We start from the raw sequence: 17,955 nt of genomic DNA on the forward strand, positions 1-17,955 counted from the left end.
TTACAAGCTTCAGTGGCTAAGATGGGGGATGCTGTGCATACAACAACTGTTGCCTGGGTGCTTCACCTGTCACAGTTTTATGGGAGAGTGGCAAAGGGAAAGCCTCTGTTGGGAAAAATACCTCGTGGGAGACTCTGAAGTCAGCTGGTAGGTTAATGGTCTGATTGAAACCAAAATTGAGCTTTTTGGCCATCAGACATTGTTTGGCGCAAGTCAAACACCGCATATCATCAAAATCACACCATCCTGGTGGTGTGGTGGTGGCTGCATCAGGTTGTAGGGATGCTTCATTGCAGCAGGCACTGGAAGGCTTGTGAAGGTAGAGGGTAAAATGAATGCAACAAAATACAAGAAAATCCTGGAGGAAAACCTGATGCAGTTTGCAAAAGAACTGTGTCTTGGGGGAAGATTTGTTTTCCAGCAAAACAATGACCCCAAGCATAAAGCTAAAGCTGCACAGGAATGGCTTAAAAACAACAAAGTTAATGTCCTGGAGTGGCCAAGTCAGAGCCCAGACCTCAATTCAATTGAGAATTTGTAGCTGGACTTGAAAAAGGCTGTTCACTCACAATCCTCATACAATCTAACAGAGTTTGAACAGTTTTGTAAAAAAGAATGGATAAAAATTGCAGTGTCCAGATGTGCAAAGCTGATAAGAGACCTATCCACACAGACTCAAGGCTGTAATTGTTGTCAAAGGTACATCTACTAAATACTAACTTGAAGGGGGTGAGTAATTATGCAATTATTTTATGTTTAATAACTGTAATAAATTTAGACCATTTGTAGAAGCTTGTTTTCGCTTTGACACAAGAGTTTGTTGATCACTGTCAAAAACAGCCCAATTAAATCCATTGTGATCAAATGTTAAACAATAAAACAGGTAAACTTCTGGGGGGAATAATTTACATAGGCACTGTATATAATTATACGTTTTATTTCATATCTGTACTTCTAATGTTTTTATGAAATCCTTTATATTTCTTGAAAGGTGTAGGTTTTTGTTGCAAGTCACGCCAACACACCATAGCAAATTCTTAATGTCAATGTGTTTGGCAAATAAAACTGAGCTCAAGGCTGCAGTCCTAGTGGTGGGCTCCTGTGTAAAACATTCGTCTGCAAGGATAGCTCAAAGAAGCCAGTGGTGATATAGAAGATAGTTTATAATACAGAGCTTGAATATTGGGGTCATAACCAGAGTTGTACTCTATAGAATACGGCCACTCAGAGCACCTTATCAAAGCTGTCCTATACTAATCTGGACTGCCTTCATTAATTCCATAGCCCTCTACGCCTTGCATATTCAGTTACCTGTCCAGATGCCAATTAAATGTCCTTTCTGTTCCTGCCTACACAACCTCCTTTGGCAGCTCACTCTAGATACCAGCTGTACTTTGTGTGAAATATTTAACCTCAGATCCTCTTTAAACCACCACACTCTCACCTTGTACCTCTGCCCCCGACTTTAGATACCTCCCATGGGAAACAGATTGGTTGTAACAATCCCCATCAATCTTACATACCCCCATCACATCACCTTTCAAGGAGAGATGGGATAGGTGGGGTCGGTTTTCCCTATGACTCCAATATAGGCGACACCCTTGTAAATCTTTTCTGCACCCTCTCCAGTTTAACGACATTGTTCCTGCAGTCGGCGACCAGAATGGCACTCAATACTCTGAAGTGCAGCCTACCCATTGTCAAATACATCAGTAACAGTGTGTTCTGACCTTTTGGTTGATGAAGATAAGCACGCTATACAGCTCCCTCACCACCATGCCAAAGTGTCATCACTTCCAGCCACAGCCAAGAAAGCTCACCTAACCGTTTCCCCAGGCAGCTAAAGAAATCTGGTGCACCCCTGTTGACTCTTACCAATTTTTAAATTAACGCACCACAGAAAGCATCCTATCTGGATCCAAAACTGCTCTGCACGTGGCTGCAAGGAACTGCGGAGAATTGTGGAGCTTGCCTCCCTTTGATGGACTGTCTGCACTTCACGCTGCCTCAGCGAGGCAACCAGCATCAAAGACCCCAACCAACCCAAACGTTCTGTCAGCTCCCATCGTCCATCGGGCAGAAGGTACAAAAGCTTGAAAGCACGCACCACCATACTCAAGGACAGCCTCTACCCTGCTATTACAGCCTAGTATGATCAGATACTCTAGACCTCATAATTTACCTCATTATGACCTCGCACTTTGTTACAATAACAATATTTGTTGCTATTTATTGCAACAAATAAATAAAATCGGCACTGTACTTTCTCTAACTGTTACACTTTATTGTGCATATATCACTGATATATTTTGTGCAATTTGTTGTTGCATGGCAGTACAGGACAATATATAAAATATTACTACGGGTTACAATAAAAAATGAACAATAAGGGTAAAAGGAGAACAAAATAGTTAAGTAGTGTTCACAGACCATTCAGAAATCGATGGCTAAGGGGAAGAAGCTGTTCCTAAAAGGTTGAATGTGTTGTCTTCAGAGCATTGTAAACTCAGTCAGCTCCATCATTGGGCACCAGCAACCCCCACCATCAAGAACATACTCAAAAGGCAGTGCCTCAAGATAGTTGTATCCATCAAGGACCCCCACTATCTGGGACACACCCTCTTCTCATTACTACCACCAGGGGTAGGTACAGGAGTCTGAGCATGCACACACCATTTTAGGAACACTTTCTTCCCCTCTGTCATCAGATTTCTGAACGGTCCATGAACACCTTTTGCATTATTTATTGTAACATAGTGTTTCTTTCTAAACTGTCTTACGCTGTACTGTTGTCACAAAACAACAAATTTCACGACATGTCAGTGATAATAAACCTGATTCTGCATGGAGACGAAGGCAAAGAAAGTACATCAGCGAGAAGTGGAACATGACAGCATCACAAAAAGAGGGGATTTGAAATAATGCAAACCCCAAACTCATCTGTATTTACTGTTACCAATTTCAATTTACCAGCACAGAGGCTGAAAGTTAATATATTTCCTTTGTGAATTTTATGAAAATACTTTCCCCAAAGGAAAACACTAAAATTCGGCTTAAAAGCCTCAACAGGTTATAAAGTCACACAACACTACAGAACACAACCAGGCCCTTCAGCCCATTTAGTCTGTGCTGAACTTATTCTGCCTAGTTCCACCGAACTGCATCTATACTTTGGCCTTCCATACCCCTCCCATCCCTGTACTTATCCAAGCCTCTCTTGAAATCAAACCCAAATCCACCACTTCTGCTGGCAGCTCATTCCACACTCTTACCATTGTGAGTTAAGAAGTTCCTCAAGTTCCCTTTAAATATTTCACCATCCAGCCTTAACCTCTAGTTCTGGTGGAAAAAGCCCAGTTGCATTAACCCTACCTATATACCTCCTGAATCTGTGTACCTCTATAATCTCCCCTCATTTTCACTGGCTCCAGGAAGTAACACTATTCAAACATCCCCTATAACTCAGGTCTTCAAGTCCCAACAACATCCTTGTAAATTTCTGATATGGACAGTCAACATTTTGGGTCAAGACCTTTCTACTTCCCTCCACAGATGCTGCCTGACCCACTGAGTTTCTCGAGCACTTTTCTTTTTCCCCCTAGATTCCAGCACCTGCAGTCTCCTGTCTCAACAATTGGGCTTGAAACATTTGAACTACTGTTATACATACAAGCACATCTCAGGGCAACCAGAGGTTACCTGGACTTTCTCTTTTGTCTTTGGTCAGGTCCATCATCCAGCCAAAGGGAGAATCCTCTTTCTTCCAGGCTGGTGGAGCAGGGATGGGAGATGCGTCCGTCTTGGTGGTGGGCACATTCACAGTTGAACTGCCATCAGAGGCTGCTGGTCTGTTACAGCTCTGTGCCTGGCTGGAAGATGGACTGTTACTTTGCTGCTGCAACACAAATTTACAGTCACTTAGAACACTGAGATTAGCAATATTGTTCCAAAACAACACTGCAAGGGAGATGAGACTTCAGCATTGGAGGCGTTGGATTTGAAATATGGAAGAAAAGGTTGAACTCAAATGGGTCGAGGACAGTGGGATGGAGATGCCCATTTTGTGAGACTGTCCTTGCAGTTCCCCACCCATCCTGTGGACTCAGAACTGTTTCTTCCTCTGGGACAATCTAATCAGAGCAAATGAATGTGGTCACAAGGAGCTTCAGGTAATGACCTGAGACCATTCTCAGACAGGTGGCTGTTTATTATGTAAAGTTGCAGACTTACCAGAGAAGTGATCTGTAATCTCGTTATACTCAGTGCCTGGGTCACCTAGTTTTGACTGGTTTTAACCATCATCGAGCTAGTCAGCACAGAAGCAGGCCATTCAGCCCAACTCATCCATGCTGATCAAGTTGCTTTCCTGAGCTTCTCCCTGTGGATCCATATCCCAGTGGTTTCCAGCCTGGGGTCCAATGACCTCTTGCTTAATGATACTGGTCTACGGCATTTAAAAAACACTTGGGAGCACCTGTTCTAGGCCTTTCCTACCTACATACTTGTTTAAATATCTTTTAAATACAATTGTATCTGCCTCTACCACTTCCTCATCAGTTCATTCTACACATTCACCAGCTCCTGTGTGGAAAAACTTGCCCCTCGTGTCCTCTTTCAAATCTTTCCCTCCTCACTTAAAACCCAGGCAATCTGCTTTTAGGTTCCCCCTCCCCAAGGCAGAAAGGGACTGTCACCTTATTTCTGGCCCCATTCATCACGTCTGTGCATGAAAATTCACATCTCATGAATTTCACCGAGTCTTGAGCTGGCCAAGAGGACTGACAAGGGGAGGGCAGTCGATGTTATGTACATGGATTGCCTTTGACAACGCCTTGCATGGTAAACTGGTACGGTAAACAATGAGGAATAAAGGAAGTGTTGCTGGAGTTGTTCAATAAAAATTAGCTCGAGCTTCTCAGTCAGAGTGTTGTACGTCTGCTGGTGCCTTGAGGTGGAGCAGGATGAAGCAAGGGAGTTTTGTCCCCCCCCTCCCCCACCCCAGTGAATAGGAAGGCAGCATCCATCATTGGAGACCCTCACCATCCAGGGCATGCCCTTGTCTCATTACTGCAATCAGGGAGAAGGCACAGGAGCGTCAAGACGCACACTCAACGTTTTAAGAACTGCACCTTCTCCTCTGTCATCAGATTTGAATGGTCCATGAACACTACCTCAACAGTTTGCTCTCTTTTTGCACTATTCTCTATTTCTTATTGAAACTTAAATTGCTTATGTATTGCACTATACTTTTGCCACAAAACATTTCACCACATACAGTGTATGTCAGTGATAATAAACCTGATTCTGATTAAATTCCATCCTTTAACTAACCAGTGACATACTACCTCTCACCTGAAGAACAAGTGGTTTAAAACCTGAACTGAAATGTGTTGCCTCTGATGCCATGGGGGGGGGGGCTGGTGTCCTTCAGCTAGTCGAAGGTTAACTTTGGTGGGATCCCACAGTGCCTGCTGTGCTTCTGCATTACCAACCACGTTTTTGGAACAGAACGCTTGAGACACCAACCATGGACCCAACTACAAGCCAAGGCTGCCCTCCAGCACAACACTGAGGTCACGGTCACTCCCAGAGGCAGGAGAGCATTCCGTACACTCGCTACTGTGATATGAGAAAGGAAGGAGCCAATTTACCCACAGCAAGATCCCACTGGCAGCTTGCAACTGGCAAACTGGCATGGTGCTGTTACTTGAGGGATAAAAACTGTTAAGACACTGAATAGTTCTATTCCAAAGCACAGCCACAGAATATAATACACAGCTTTGACCTGTCGTTGTACCCAACAAGGAGCAACTATTTGCCACTGGAGTGGCCATGTGATAAACAGCCTGGTCCCGACTGGGTATTGAACCCTCAACCTCCAGGCCTATGATGAAGTCTACTCTACTGAAATATCACAGCAACACCAGAACAAAAAAAAAAATTATAGAAGAAACATTTCTTCAGCATGAGGGTGGCGAATCTGTTGCCAGAGGCCTGTGGAGGCCAGGTCACGGGGTGTAGATAAGGCAGAGACTGACAGGTTCTTGATTGGTAAAGCGGCTTAAGGGGATAAGATGGGACAATGGAGTGAAAAAAGTCACCCTCATTTTTCCTCAGATGAAATGGCTAATACGAAGGAGCATAATTTTAAGGTGATTGGAAGAAAGTATAGGGGAGACATCAGAGTTAACTTTTTTTCTAATACAGATGCATTGAATACATTGCCAAAAATTATGGTAGAGGCAGATACATTAGGGGTTGTAAGAAACTCCTTGAGAGACACATAGATGATGCTTTTACAGCTCGGGCTGGAGTTCAAAGTTCAATTCCAACGTCGTCTGTAAGGAGTCTGCACATTCTCCTCATGGAGTGTGTGGATTTTCTCCGGGTTCTCCGGTTTCCTCCCACAGTCCAAAGACCTAACAGTTATTGTTAATTGGCCATTGTAAATGCCTTGTGATTAGGCTAGGGTTAAAACAGGGGGTGCTGGGCAGCGCAGGTTGAAGGACGAGAAGGGCCTATTCTGCACAGTATCTGAACAAACAAATTAATAAAAGTTACTCATCAACAAAGATGATGCAAATTTTTAAAAAATATTTGAAACTTTGACGAACTGGCATGTTACATACCTGAGCTGCCTCACTGGCAATGGGTACCTGCCGATGGGGCAAGGGCTTGTTTTTCCTCGCTGTACAAGGACAGTTGGCTTTGATTCCCCATTTTCCCCTCGCAGAATGCACGATACTTCCAATTTGATACAGAGCTGGATCGAAAGGAAAGAACGAGCAGTACCTTAAATGAATTGGTACAATGTCATAGCTGAATTCATTTCTCTTCCTCCCCCCCACCAGTGCCCCCAAGTGAACATGGGCAGCAGATTGTTTGTGACACAGGTAGTGGACAAGAGGGCACTGCAGTCCTACTGGACATTTCCTACCAATAAATGTTTTAGAAATGCTAGCCTGTTAGAAATACAGACTGCGAAGAGGTGGCAAATCCTCTGCTCATCTAGCAGTCCATTGACTCAGCAAACCTAAAACTCATAGATGGTAGGCTGAAGGGCCTGTTCCTTTGCTTTACTAGTCTATGTTTCTATGAAATGCTGGAGCAGAACACATGAAAACACAATCCTCACATACCATTACTAGGAAAGCCTATTACCCCAATATCAGAGGCAAGGCAAGTTTATTATTAAAGTATGTTTACGTCACTACTTAATACCTTGAGATTCATTTTCTTGCAAACATTCATAGACAAATAAATACAATAGCACTTATGAAAATCTATACAAGAACAAGGTGACAGAGGCGCCTCCACTTCCTAAGGAGATTGAGACAAGATTCCCTCCCCCCCATAACAGAATTTTACGGGAGCACGACTGAGAGTGTCCTGAAAAACTGCATCTCTCTCTGGTATGGGAGCAGCCAAGCAATTGGATCCAAGGACTGCGAGAATGGCTGAAGATCACAGGGGTCTCCTGACCATCTATCAAGGACATTTATCAGGAGCACTGTGTGCGCAGGCCCCTTGGTATTAGCAAGGATCCCGCCCATCCATCCAGCGTCCTCTTTGACCTTCCACCATCAGGCAGGAGACTACAATGCACAAAAACAAGGACGGTCAGGATGAAAAACTGTTTCTTCCCTCAGGCTTCTGAACCCCCTGCCACATCACATTTGAAGTGTCAACGGTTAATGTGTTCTGTACCTAACAATATTTAATTTATGTGCTTTACTTTGCATATTTATGCATAATTCATCTGTAAGTTTTATCCTTACTTTTTAAATTTTTATATATATATTATGTACACACACACACACACACGTGACACACTTATCGTCGTCGATAGGGTTGTTAAAGTAAGGAAGTCCTGCTGCAGCTGTATAAAGCTTCAGTCAGAAAAGGTTTACTGGAATACTGCCTGGATTAGAGGGTATAGTTATACAATTGAATAAACTTGAATCGTCTTCTCCGGTGTGGCACAGGCTGAGAGGAGACACGAAAGTTTTTCTTTTAAATGAATATGGTGGGCAGTCAGAATCAATTCCCAAGGACAGACATAGCACGCACAAGAGAACATGCTTTTAAGGCTGGGGCAGGAGGGGGGGTTGGGAAGATAAACTTAAAGGTGACACGAAGTGCAAATACAGTGAGTGTTATGTGCCTGGAATGGGATACAGGAGGTAGTCCAGGAATAGGAGCAGGCAGTTTGTTGGAGTTTAAGAGGCTTTTAGATAGACACATGAATGGAACAGCATAGACTATTTACTAAATGGGGAGCAAATTCAGAAATCAGAGGGGCAAAGGGAGTACTGTGCAGGATTCCCTAAAATTTGAGTTAGTAAAGGAGGCAAATGCAACATTACCACTCGTTTTGAGAGGACTGGAATACAGATGTCCCCCGTTTTTGGAACATTCACTTTACAACAACTCGCTGTTACGAAAGACCTACATCAGTACCTGTTTTCGCTAACTAAAGAGGATTTTCACTTTTACAGAAAAAAGACACCAGTTTTGTACGTGTTTACCCCAAGAAAGACTACAATGACTGTGAAGCCTTGTGCAGGCAGTTGTTTGCGCATGCGTGTACGTGCGTGTGCGTGTATGTGCCGATTTTTTCCCTCTAAATCGATTTTGGCTCGCTGTCTTCCCAATTTTGGTACGTGAAACTACACCTTATCTACAATATTTCTACTTTATATAGGATGTATATTTATCATATCATTCCTTCTTTTACTACATGTTAGTGTTATTTTAGGTTTTATGTGCTATTTGGTTTGATTTGGTAGGTTATTTTTTGGGTCTGGGGTCTGGGAATGCTCAAAAGTTTTTCTCATATAAATTAATGGTAATTGCTTCTTCGCTTTACAACATTTCGGCTTACAAACAGCTTCATAGGAACGCTCTACCTTTGGATTGCGGGGGAAACCTGTACTAAAGAAAGAACGTAATGCTGAAGCTTTATAAGGTATTGGTCAGGCTGCATTTGGAGCTGTGAGAGCAGTTTTGGGCCACATATCTAAGAAAGGATGTGCTGGCATTGGAGAGGGTCCAGAGTAGGCTTATGAGAATTATCCTGGGAATGAAAAGGTTAACATATGAGGAGCGTTTGATGGCTCTGAGCCCGTACTCACTCGAGTTTAGAACAATGGGGGGGGGGGGGGGGGGGTCTCATTGAAATCTATAGAATATTGAAAGGTCTAGATAGAGTGCAAGTGGACAGGATGTTTTCATTAATGGTAGAGTCCAAGACCAGAGGGTACAGCCTCAGGAAATAAGGACATCCCTTTAGAAAAGAGATGAGGAGGAATTTCTTTAGCCAAAGTGATGAATCCATGGAATTCACTGTCACAGATGACTGTGGTGGTCAAATCATTGGGTATGTTTAATTCTTGATTAGTTAGGGAGAAAGCAGGAGAATGGAGTTAAGAGGGAAAATAAATCTGCCATGATCAAATGACACAGCAGCTCAGATGGGCCGAATGGCCTAATTCCACTCCAATGCCTTATGGTCTTGTAGGAGAGGAATGGTGGGATACTAATGATCCACAGGAGCAGATCATTAGTATGAATGGCATCAAGATAGGCACAAGGTTACTGGCAGTTTAATTCAATTATGGTCAGATCCTTCCACCGTGAGTTGGGACACAGGCGTGAACTAGCACTTTGATACAGGGGATGAGCAATCAGAACCCATCCTTACTTCCCCTGCTATTGGGTGAGGAATGAGCCAATTTTCCACTGCAACTCGGACACTGAAATCTTTGGTAACCTCCACTGTATCAGAGACTGAGGAACAGAATAAGCTATGGGATCTTGCTGCAAAAATGTGCGATCTTAGGAGGAATGATGGTGCCTAACGGTGACTCCTTTGTTTGCATCTTTGGAAACAGCTCTATTTCTACCTTTAATATCTTTATTCTTCCCTTTCAGGGTTTTTTTGAAAACCCTGACATGCAGGCTTTGGTTCTTTGTGGGAATGGGACCTGTTCTCTGGGTTCCACGACTGACCGCTATTCAACATGCCAAGGGTTTGGCCTGAGAATCTCGATCGTATTTGGAGGCCTAAGATCTTGGGGCTCTGGAGACGGCGGAACAAGGGTCAGTGTCATCAGGAAGGCCGGAAAATCTTTCGCTGTGAGCCTGAAGACCCGAGGTCTTTGCGATCTTCAGACACAGAGCTCAGAAAAAGCGACGAAATGGACCTTTAAGCTTGTAAACCAGCGGGTTGTTATTATGTCTCCTGCTTGCTGTGAAAATAAGGGACAGCTCCCTCTTCCTTGCCAGGGAGAGAGAGAACCTATGGTTTGTCGAATTTCGGATGAAATGCGAAGCTTTTGGGGTAACTTTGATATGTGTCTTTGCTATTGCTTAGCACCTGCTTGGGCTCAGTGATGGTACCAATGCGCGTTTTTTTTTGCTGGTGGGGGGAATCATTGCTTGCTGCCGCTTACGCGTGGGGGGGGGGAGCTAGGGGATTTTGGGGTTCTCATGTTTAATTGTCGTTCATTCTTTGGGGCACTTCTCTTTGTGGATGTTTGCGAAGAAAAAGCATTTCAGGATGTATATTGTATGCATTTTTCTGACATTAAATTTGACCTTTGTAATGTCTAAGAGGGCTCATGGCAAGAGGTCAATTCTGTACTTAACTGGTGCGGTGCCCCTGGCCTTGGTGTCGGCCTTTAACAATGAAAGAAATGCTGAGGTGAAAACAGGAATCCAAGTACAAGAGTGGGTTGTGGGTGATACATAATGTTAAGGCTTGCGCAAATAGTATAGTGTTCCAAATATTGTTTCTTATTTTCTTGTGTCAAAGAAGCCTCACTAGACTGATTAGTGAGGAGAGTCTCTGTAGAAGATTCTATCCCTGGATCTTAGAATGAGACGGGATCTCAGAAAAAAACTTAATGCAGAGATCTGCTCAGGTTTATAACTGACACACAGTCTTAACCTGACCTGCGTTTATAAGTGTTTGAGACTTGGCTTGAACCCAACATCAAGTCAGGGGCCTATTGAGCTCAGATCAAATGACCCAGCTCCAACTCTAGGAGGCTTTGGCCAGTTGGATGCCAAAAAGCTATCACCCCCAGCAGGAGGCTTGAGGAGATAAGGAATTAGAATTGGTTTATGATTGTCACATGTACCAAGATTCAGTGAAATGCCTGTTCATACAGATTAGATCATTACACAATGGGTTGAGTAGAAAAAGGTACAACAATAAATGCAGAATGAAGTGCAACAGCCACAGGGAATTTTGTTAACTCTAACAATAAGGTGAGAGATCAAGCAAGGTAGATTGTGAGGTCAAGAGCCCAATTTCGGGATCCTAGAGATGGACCACATTCCGCCTGAGAGCAGAAGAAACCCGTTTCCACAGTTGGGATCTCTCCAGAGATCTGCATAACCTGGTCCTTAAAAAAATATGCAAGACTCCAAACGTGCAAATTACTCAAAGCAACAGTAAACTTACTCACATCAATCATAGAGTATTTCAACCTCATGAATTTCCTATCAGACGGAATCACACATGCAGTTATGCAAGGTTCACGAGCAATCATATGCTTACCTGAACCAGGAATAATCTGGGTTGGCATCAGCTTGTCCAGCTCATGGGTCAGCCCATTAGCACACTTAAACCAAGAAAAGATCTCCTCTTTGCCATCTATGCAACAGTGAGAAGGGAAACAGTATTAGTTGTTTGGCACAAAATAGGCCATTCAGCCCAGTGTGCCCATGCTACCCTTTCTGCCCATCTACACCAATCCCACTTGCCTGCACTAGATCCATGTCTTTCTATGCCCCAACTATCCAGGAGCCCAAGTATTTCTTAAGATCTGAGTCCACCTCCTATGCAAAAAATTCCAGATATCAACCACTCTGTGCAGAAAAACTTTCCCCTGAGATCTCCTTCCTCTCACCTTAAACCTCTGCTCTATTCATTTTTGGGTATCAAGCACTGGAAAAAGGATCCTTACTACCACCTACGATATCAAATAACACTTATATTTGTGGCATCTCTGTCAGGTCACCCTCAGCCTCCTCTGTTTGTGAAGGACCAGCCTGGCCTATCCAACCTTTCCCAATAAACAAAGCCCTCCAATCCAGACAACATCCTGGTGAACCTCCTCTGTACTCTGCAGTGCAACATAGTCTTCCTCATGAACAGCTGCATACATTACAATAAAGACATTTTTGTAATAACACACCAAAGGCACTAGTTCTCCAATGGTGCTACCATCCATAAGCCATTGAGCCCAGTAAGTTTGCTCTGCTATTCAATCATGGCTGATTTTTGTTCCCCCAACCATGTTCAAGTTATTACGTACGTATGTGTGTGTGGTGAATAACTAACTTGACTACATACAAGTGAATGTTTTCCTGGTGCTTCCTGCTCCCTCCCCTCTCCCTTTTCATTTTTCCAACCATGATTCCCCTCTCCCCCCTCCCTTCCCACTCTCAGTCCACAATAGTGACTCATATCAGAAGCAGGTTTACCATCACTCACATGTCATGAAATTTGTTTTTTTTTGTGGCAGCAGTATAGTGTAATACATAAAATTACTACATTACTGTGCAAAAGTCTTATGCATCCTCTCCCTATATATGTATGCGCCTAGGACTTTGCACAGCACTGTACACACACACTGCAGAAAACACAAAAACTACAGCCTGCCCTGGATCATAAGGGAGCTACAACCCCCACTCCAATAGATTTGTGCCGGTCTGGGATTTGCCTGCTCTGCTAGGTTTGAGCCCATTGTACTCTCTTAATCCAGAGCAGGAGTTCCCAACCCTTTTTTATACCATGGAGACTTACTGAGGGGTCAATGGACCCCAGGTCGGGAACCCCTGCTGTTGTTGAGAGTATTTGATTATGATTGGGAGTGATCCCAGCAGCCAGAAAACAAAACAGTTTCAATTAGAGTAGGTGTTCAGCAGTTTTACACTGGGACCAAGGCTGCCTGATCCAACATGATGTGAACACTGCAAGCTGCAACCTTTGACCAAGTCCTTGACCACTGAGGACCATGGTAAGAATCTGGCAGCTGCAAGAAAAAGAGAAAAAAATGTTGTCTATTGAAACACTACAATGCAATTTGGATTGACTGCCTTACCTTGGTGAGGGTTATTTTTTTTCATCTTGTAGCAATCGAGACACACCCCAAACCCGCACTTGGGGCACACCCAGTGGAAGTTGAAGAGGGTCGTCTCACAGGCGTCACACATTTCCCGAATGCCTCGAACTGCCCGCTTCCAGGCTATTTTTTCTGTGGAGGAGAAACGGCAGGTTGGAGTGTTACAGGATGGAAACAGGCCATTTGGCCCATCACATGCACATCAACAAGTGCGCACCCATCTGTACGAATCCCACCTTCTGAAACTAGCATATCCTTAAATGCCTCGGATGTATCTGTCTCTACCATTACCTCTGGCAGGTCGTGCCACACACTCACTGCTCTCTATGAAAAAAATACCTCTGACATCTTCCATATACATTCTTCCAATCACCTTAAAATTACTTATTTATTGAGATACAGCATAGAGTAGGTCCTTTGAGCCACGCCACCCAGCAATCCACCAATTAATCCTAGCCTAATCACGGGAAAAATTACAATGACTCATTAACCTACCAACCAGTACCTCTTTGGACTGAGAGGGAAAAGCAGAGCATCTGAAGGAAATCCATACAGTTATGGGGAGTACATGCAAGCTCCTGACAGTGGTGGGAATTGATCCCAGGTCACTGGTACTGTAAAACATTATGCTAACCATGACGCCACTGTGCCACCCAGGTATTGTCTGTTATGCCCCTGGTATTATGCATTTCTGCCTTGGGAAAATGTCTCTGGCTGTCTACTCTATCTATGCCTCTATCAAGTCACCTCTCATCCTCCTTCACTCCAGAGGAGAAAAATCCTGCTTGCTCAGCCTATTTTGTCAAACAGCAAGTGGGAAATTGTGTCTAGACTATGGAGGTGCAGGATTAGGTAAATGGGTGGCTTACAACAGAATAAAGGACGCTAAAACAGACAGAGTAATAGTTTGCTGGGGGAGCTCAGTAGGTCAAGCAGCATCTGGGGTGGGGGCAGGAAATGTTAATGTTTCTGGTTGAAACCCTGCAGCACTTTAAACTCGGAGAGCACAGATGGTCATTAATAAAGTGGCGAGGGTGGAATGGAGAAACAAGAGCCAGTGGGTGATAGGTACGCAAGGGAGAGGTGATGGATAATAAGCGGAGGAAGGCAAAAGAAAGAGGATGAGGAAGGTGGATGGAGCCAGCTGGGAAAGTGGATTCCAGCACCTGAAGACTACCACGGCCAGAATCAGGCTTAATATCACAGACATAAAGTGGCATCCAAAATCTTGGGCACTCCTGGTCAAAATTTCTGTCACCGTGAATAGTTAAGTGAGTAGAAGATGAACTGATCTCCAAAAGTCAAAGTTAAAGATGAAATATTCTTTTCAACATTTTAAGCAAGATTAGTGTATTACTTTTGTTTTGTACAATGATGCCCACAAAGCAGGAGAAGGCTCTAAGAAGATAGTAAAGCATTTTCAGGTAGGTAGCCATTTCCTCAGTTTGCAATGTAATTAAGAAATGGCAGTTAACAGGAATGGTGGAGGTCAAGTTGAGGTCTGGAAGACCAAGAAAACTTCCCGAGAGAACTGCTCGTAGGATTGCCAGAAAGGCAAATCAAAGCCCCCATCTGACTGCAAAAGACTTTCAGGAAGATTTAGCAGACTCTGGAGTGGTGGTGCACTGTCTACTGTGCAACGACACCTGCACAAATATGACCTTCATGGAAGAGTCATCAGAAGAAAACCTTTCCTGCATCCTCACCACAAAATTCAGTGCCATAAGTTTACAAAACAGGCTAAACAAGCCTGATGCATTTTGGAAACAACTCCTGTGGACTGATGAAGTTTAAATAGAACTCCTTGGCCACAATGAGCAAAGGTATGTTTGGATAAAAAAGGGTGCAGAATTTCATGAAAGGAACACCTCTCCAACTGTTAAGCATGGGGGTGGATTGATCATGCTTTGGGCTTGTGTTGCAGCCAGTGGCAAGGGGAACATTTCACTGGTAGTGGGAAAAATGAATTCAATTAAATACCAGCAAATTCTGGAAGGAAACATCATACCGTCTGTAAAAAAGCTGAAAATTAAAATAGGATGGCTTGTACAACAGGATAATGATCTTAAACACACCTCAAACTCCACAATGGACTACTACAAGAGGCGCAAGCTGAAGGTTTTGCCATGGCCCTCACAGTCCCCCAACCTAAACATCATCAAAAATCTGTGGATAGACCTCAAAAGCGCAGTGCATGCAAGACGGCCCAAGAATCTCACAGAACTAGAAGCCTTTTGCAAGGAAGAATCGGCGAAAATCCCCCAAACAAGAATTGAAAGACTCTTAGCTGGCTACAGAAAGCGTTTACAAGCTGTGATACTTGCCAAAGGGGGTGTTACTAAGTACTGACCATGCAGGGTGCCCAAACTTTTGCTTCGGGCCATTTTCTTTTGTTATTTTAAAACTGTAAAAGATGGAAATAAAAAAGTAATCTTGCTTGAAATATTAAAGAAATGTGTCATCTTTTACTCACTTAGCTATTTACAGTAACAGAAATTTTGACCGGGGTGCCAAAACCTTTGCATGCTACTGTATGTAACAGAATTTGTCTTTGTGCAGTAGTACAATGCAATGCATAATAGAAAAAACAAATTACAATAAATATATATAGTAAGTAGTGCAAAATAGAAATATAAAAGTAAAGGTAGCGAGTGGAGGAAGGAAGTTATGAGATAGTGTTCGTGGGTACAATGTCCATTCAGAAATGAGATGGCAGAGGGGAAGCAGCTGTTTCTGAATAGCTATTCTTGTACATTACCCCTCTCCCACCCACCCGTGTGTAAGATGGCAGTGGAGGGGAAACATGGGGAACTTAAAATGGAATCAAAATACTTTTAGGGCAATGCAGAAATGGAGGCTCAAAGGACTTGCTCCAATTCTATATGACTATAAAACTCCAATGATTACAAGTGTATTTAAAAACTTGAGAAATCACCACGTGTTGCATGAGCTGCTAACAATTTGAAAAAGGAGCAGGGAAAAGTCTTCTGAGCGAGTCGCGGCTGTTGAGAAAGCCAGAAATCAAGAGTTAAACTGAATCGGTGGATATAGGAAGCAGGGTGGAGAAGAGGAGACTTGATAGAGGTGATAGAGAAACGACATTGATAGGGTGGAGAGCCAGAGACTTCTTCCCAGGGTGGAAATGGCTAATATGAGAGGGTATAACTTTAAGGTGTTTGGAGGAAAGTATGGAGGGGTGGGGGAAATGTCAAAGGTTTTTATTCCTTCACAGAGTGTGGTAGGTGTGTGGAACACGCTGCCAGGGACAGTGGTAGAGGCAGATACATTAGAGAGATTTAAGAAACTCTTAGGCATATGGATGACAGAAAATCAGAGGGCTATGCGGGAGGGAAAGGTTATATTATCTTAGAGTAGGTTAAAAGATTGACACAACATCATGGGCTGAAGGACCCGTGCTGTGCTGTATTGTTCAATGTTTTATTCATTAAATGGAAGTTTATTCTTCATGATAAAACATCAACATGCCCTTTCAAACCCAAGCAACCGACACGATGACTGATGCAAATACAGACATGTTGATTTACAAACCTTACAGCCAGTAATGGAATCCAAATCAGGTTTATTATGATGGACACGTTGTGCGATCTGTTACTATTGTAGCAGCAGTACAGTGCAATACATAAAAATCACAAAATTACAACAAAAATAGTGCAAAAGAGGATTTCGAAAGGTCTTGGGTTTAACAGAAATCCAGCTTCAAATGAGCAATGCAATAGTCAAAGGACTGAAATACTTACTGCAAGGGTCCACTAACTTCAGTGCTTCTTTCTCAGACGTGACCAGCTGGCAAAACTGATCACCAACATTAGCCAAGATGTACTTGGAGGTATCAAGGTCCAAGCCTTCCACATCGGTGTCAGAAGGCAGCCACAGCCGCATGGCCTCGGGGTCACACTGGTTTGGTGAGAGGAACCCTTCTGCCCGCAGGACTCCATGTTTGTTAAAGTACAGTCTAGAATGACAAACCGTGCAGTGTTAGTCAGCTGCATGACTGCAGCAAGCAGCAATGTTTGCAATGCAAGTCTTCTGCCAAGCTATTTAGTCATAGAGCATGACAGCACAGAAACAGGCCCTTTGGTCCATCTAGTCCGTGCTGGCCTGGTCTACCTAGTCCCCTTTACAAGCATGCAGACTTCCTTCCAAACCCTTCCCATCCATGTACAATTGAACCTGCATCCAGCGCTCCCATGAGCAGCTCGTTACACATTCTCACCACCATCTGAGAAGCTTTCCCTCAGATTCCCCTTAAACATTTCACCTTTCACCCTTAGCCTAACATCTCTAGTTCCAGGCTCACCCAACCACTCTTGCTAAGTATTACTTGGAAGAAAATGCACAATTATTTACCCAGAAACTGTGGGGATCACAAACACTGAGCCTGTGGGGACCTTTGAAAAAGTGACTCATTAGTCTGACTTACCAGCTACTTTGTACTTATCTTATTTAGTTATTTAGAGATAGAGGGCAGAAAAGGCCATTCTGGCCCAATGAGCCACACCACCCAGCAACCCACCTATTAAACAAAAGCCTAATCACAGGGCAATTTACAATGACCAATTAACCCGCTAACCACAACGTCTTTGAACCATGGCAGGAAACTGGAGCATCCAGTGGAAACCCACATATTCACAGGGAGAATGTACAAACTCCTTTCAGATGACACCATTGTGCTAACCGCTACCCCACTGTGGTGCACATTCTCATTCAAAGGTTAATCGTGCATTACCCCAGTCATCTTTTTAGATCACAACTCACTAACTTGGGTTTCGGCCCGAAACGTCGTCACTACCTCCTCCCA

General features: G+C 43.5%; 1 protein-coding gene across 2 annotated transcripts in view; it reads right to left on the reverse strand.

The window, feature by feature from the left end:
* LOC140726181 (lysine-specific demethylase 3A-like) overlaps positions 1-17,955 on the reverse strand; it is an 85,069-nt gene that overhangs the window by 27,205 nt on the left and 39,909 nt on the right. Inside the window, exons 11-15 of one of the 2 annotated variants that reach the window (XM_073042196.1) lie at positions 16,895-17,109; positions 13,116-13,268; positions 11,567-11,662; positions 6,630-6,763; positions 3,700-3,892 (exon numbers count right to left, since the gene is read on the reverse strand). In XM_073042196.1, coding sequence (XP_072898297.1) covers positions 3,700-3,892; positions 6,630-6,763; positions 11,567-11,662; positions 13,116-13,268; positions 16,895-17,109 — 791 coding nt within the window. Of the gene's footprint in view, positions 1-3,699; positions 3,896-6,629; positions 6,764-11,566; positions 11,663-13,115; positions 13,269-16,894; positions 17,110-17,955 lie in introns of both variants that reach the window. The other variant, XM_073042194.1, reaches the window with a different exon arrangement.

This window comes from Hemitrygon akajei, chromosome 4 (assembly GCF_048418815.1).
Source record: "Hemitrygon akajei chromosome 4, sHemAka1.3, whole genome shotgun sequence".
In the NCBI taxonomy this organism is placed as follows: Eukaryota; Metazoa; Chordata; class Chondrichthyes; order Myliobatiformes; family Dasyatidae; genus Hemitrygon; species Hemitrygon akajei.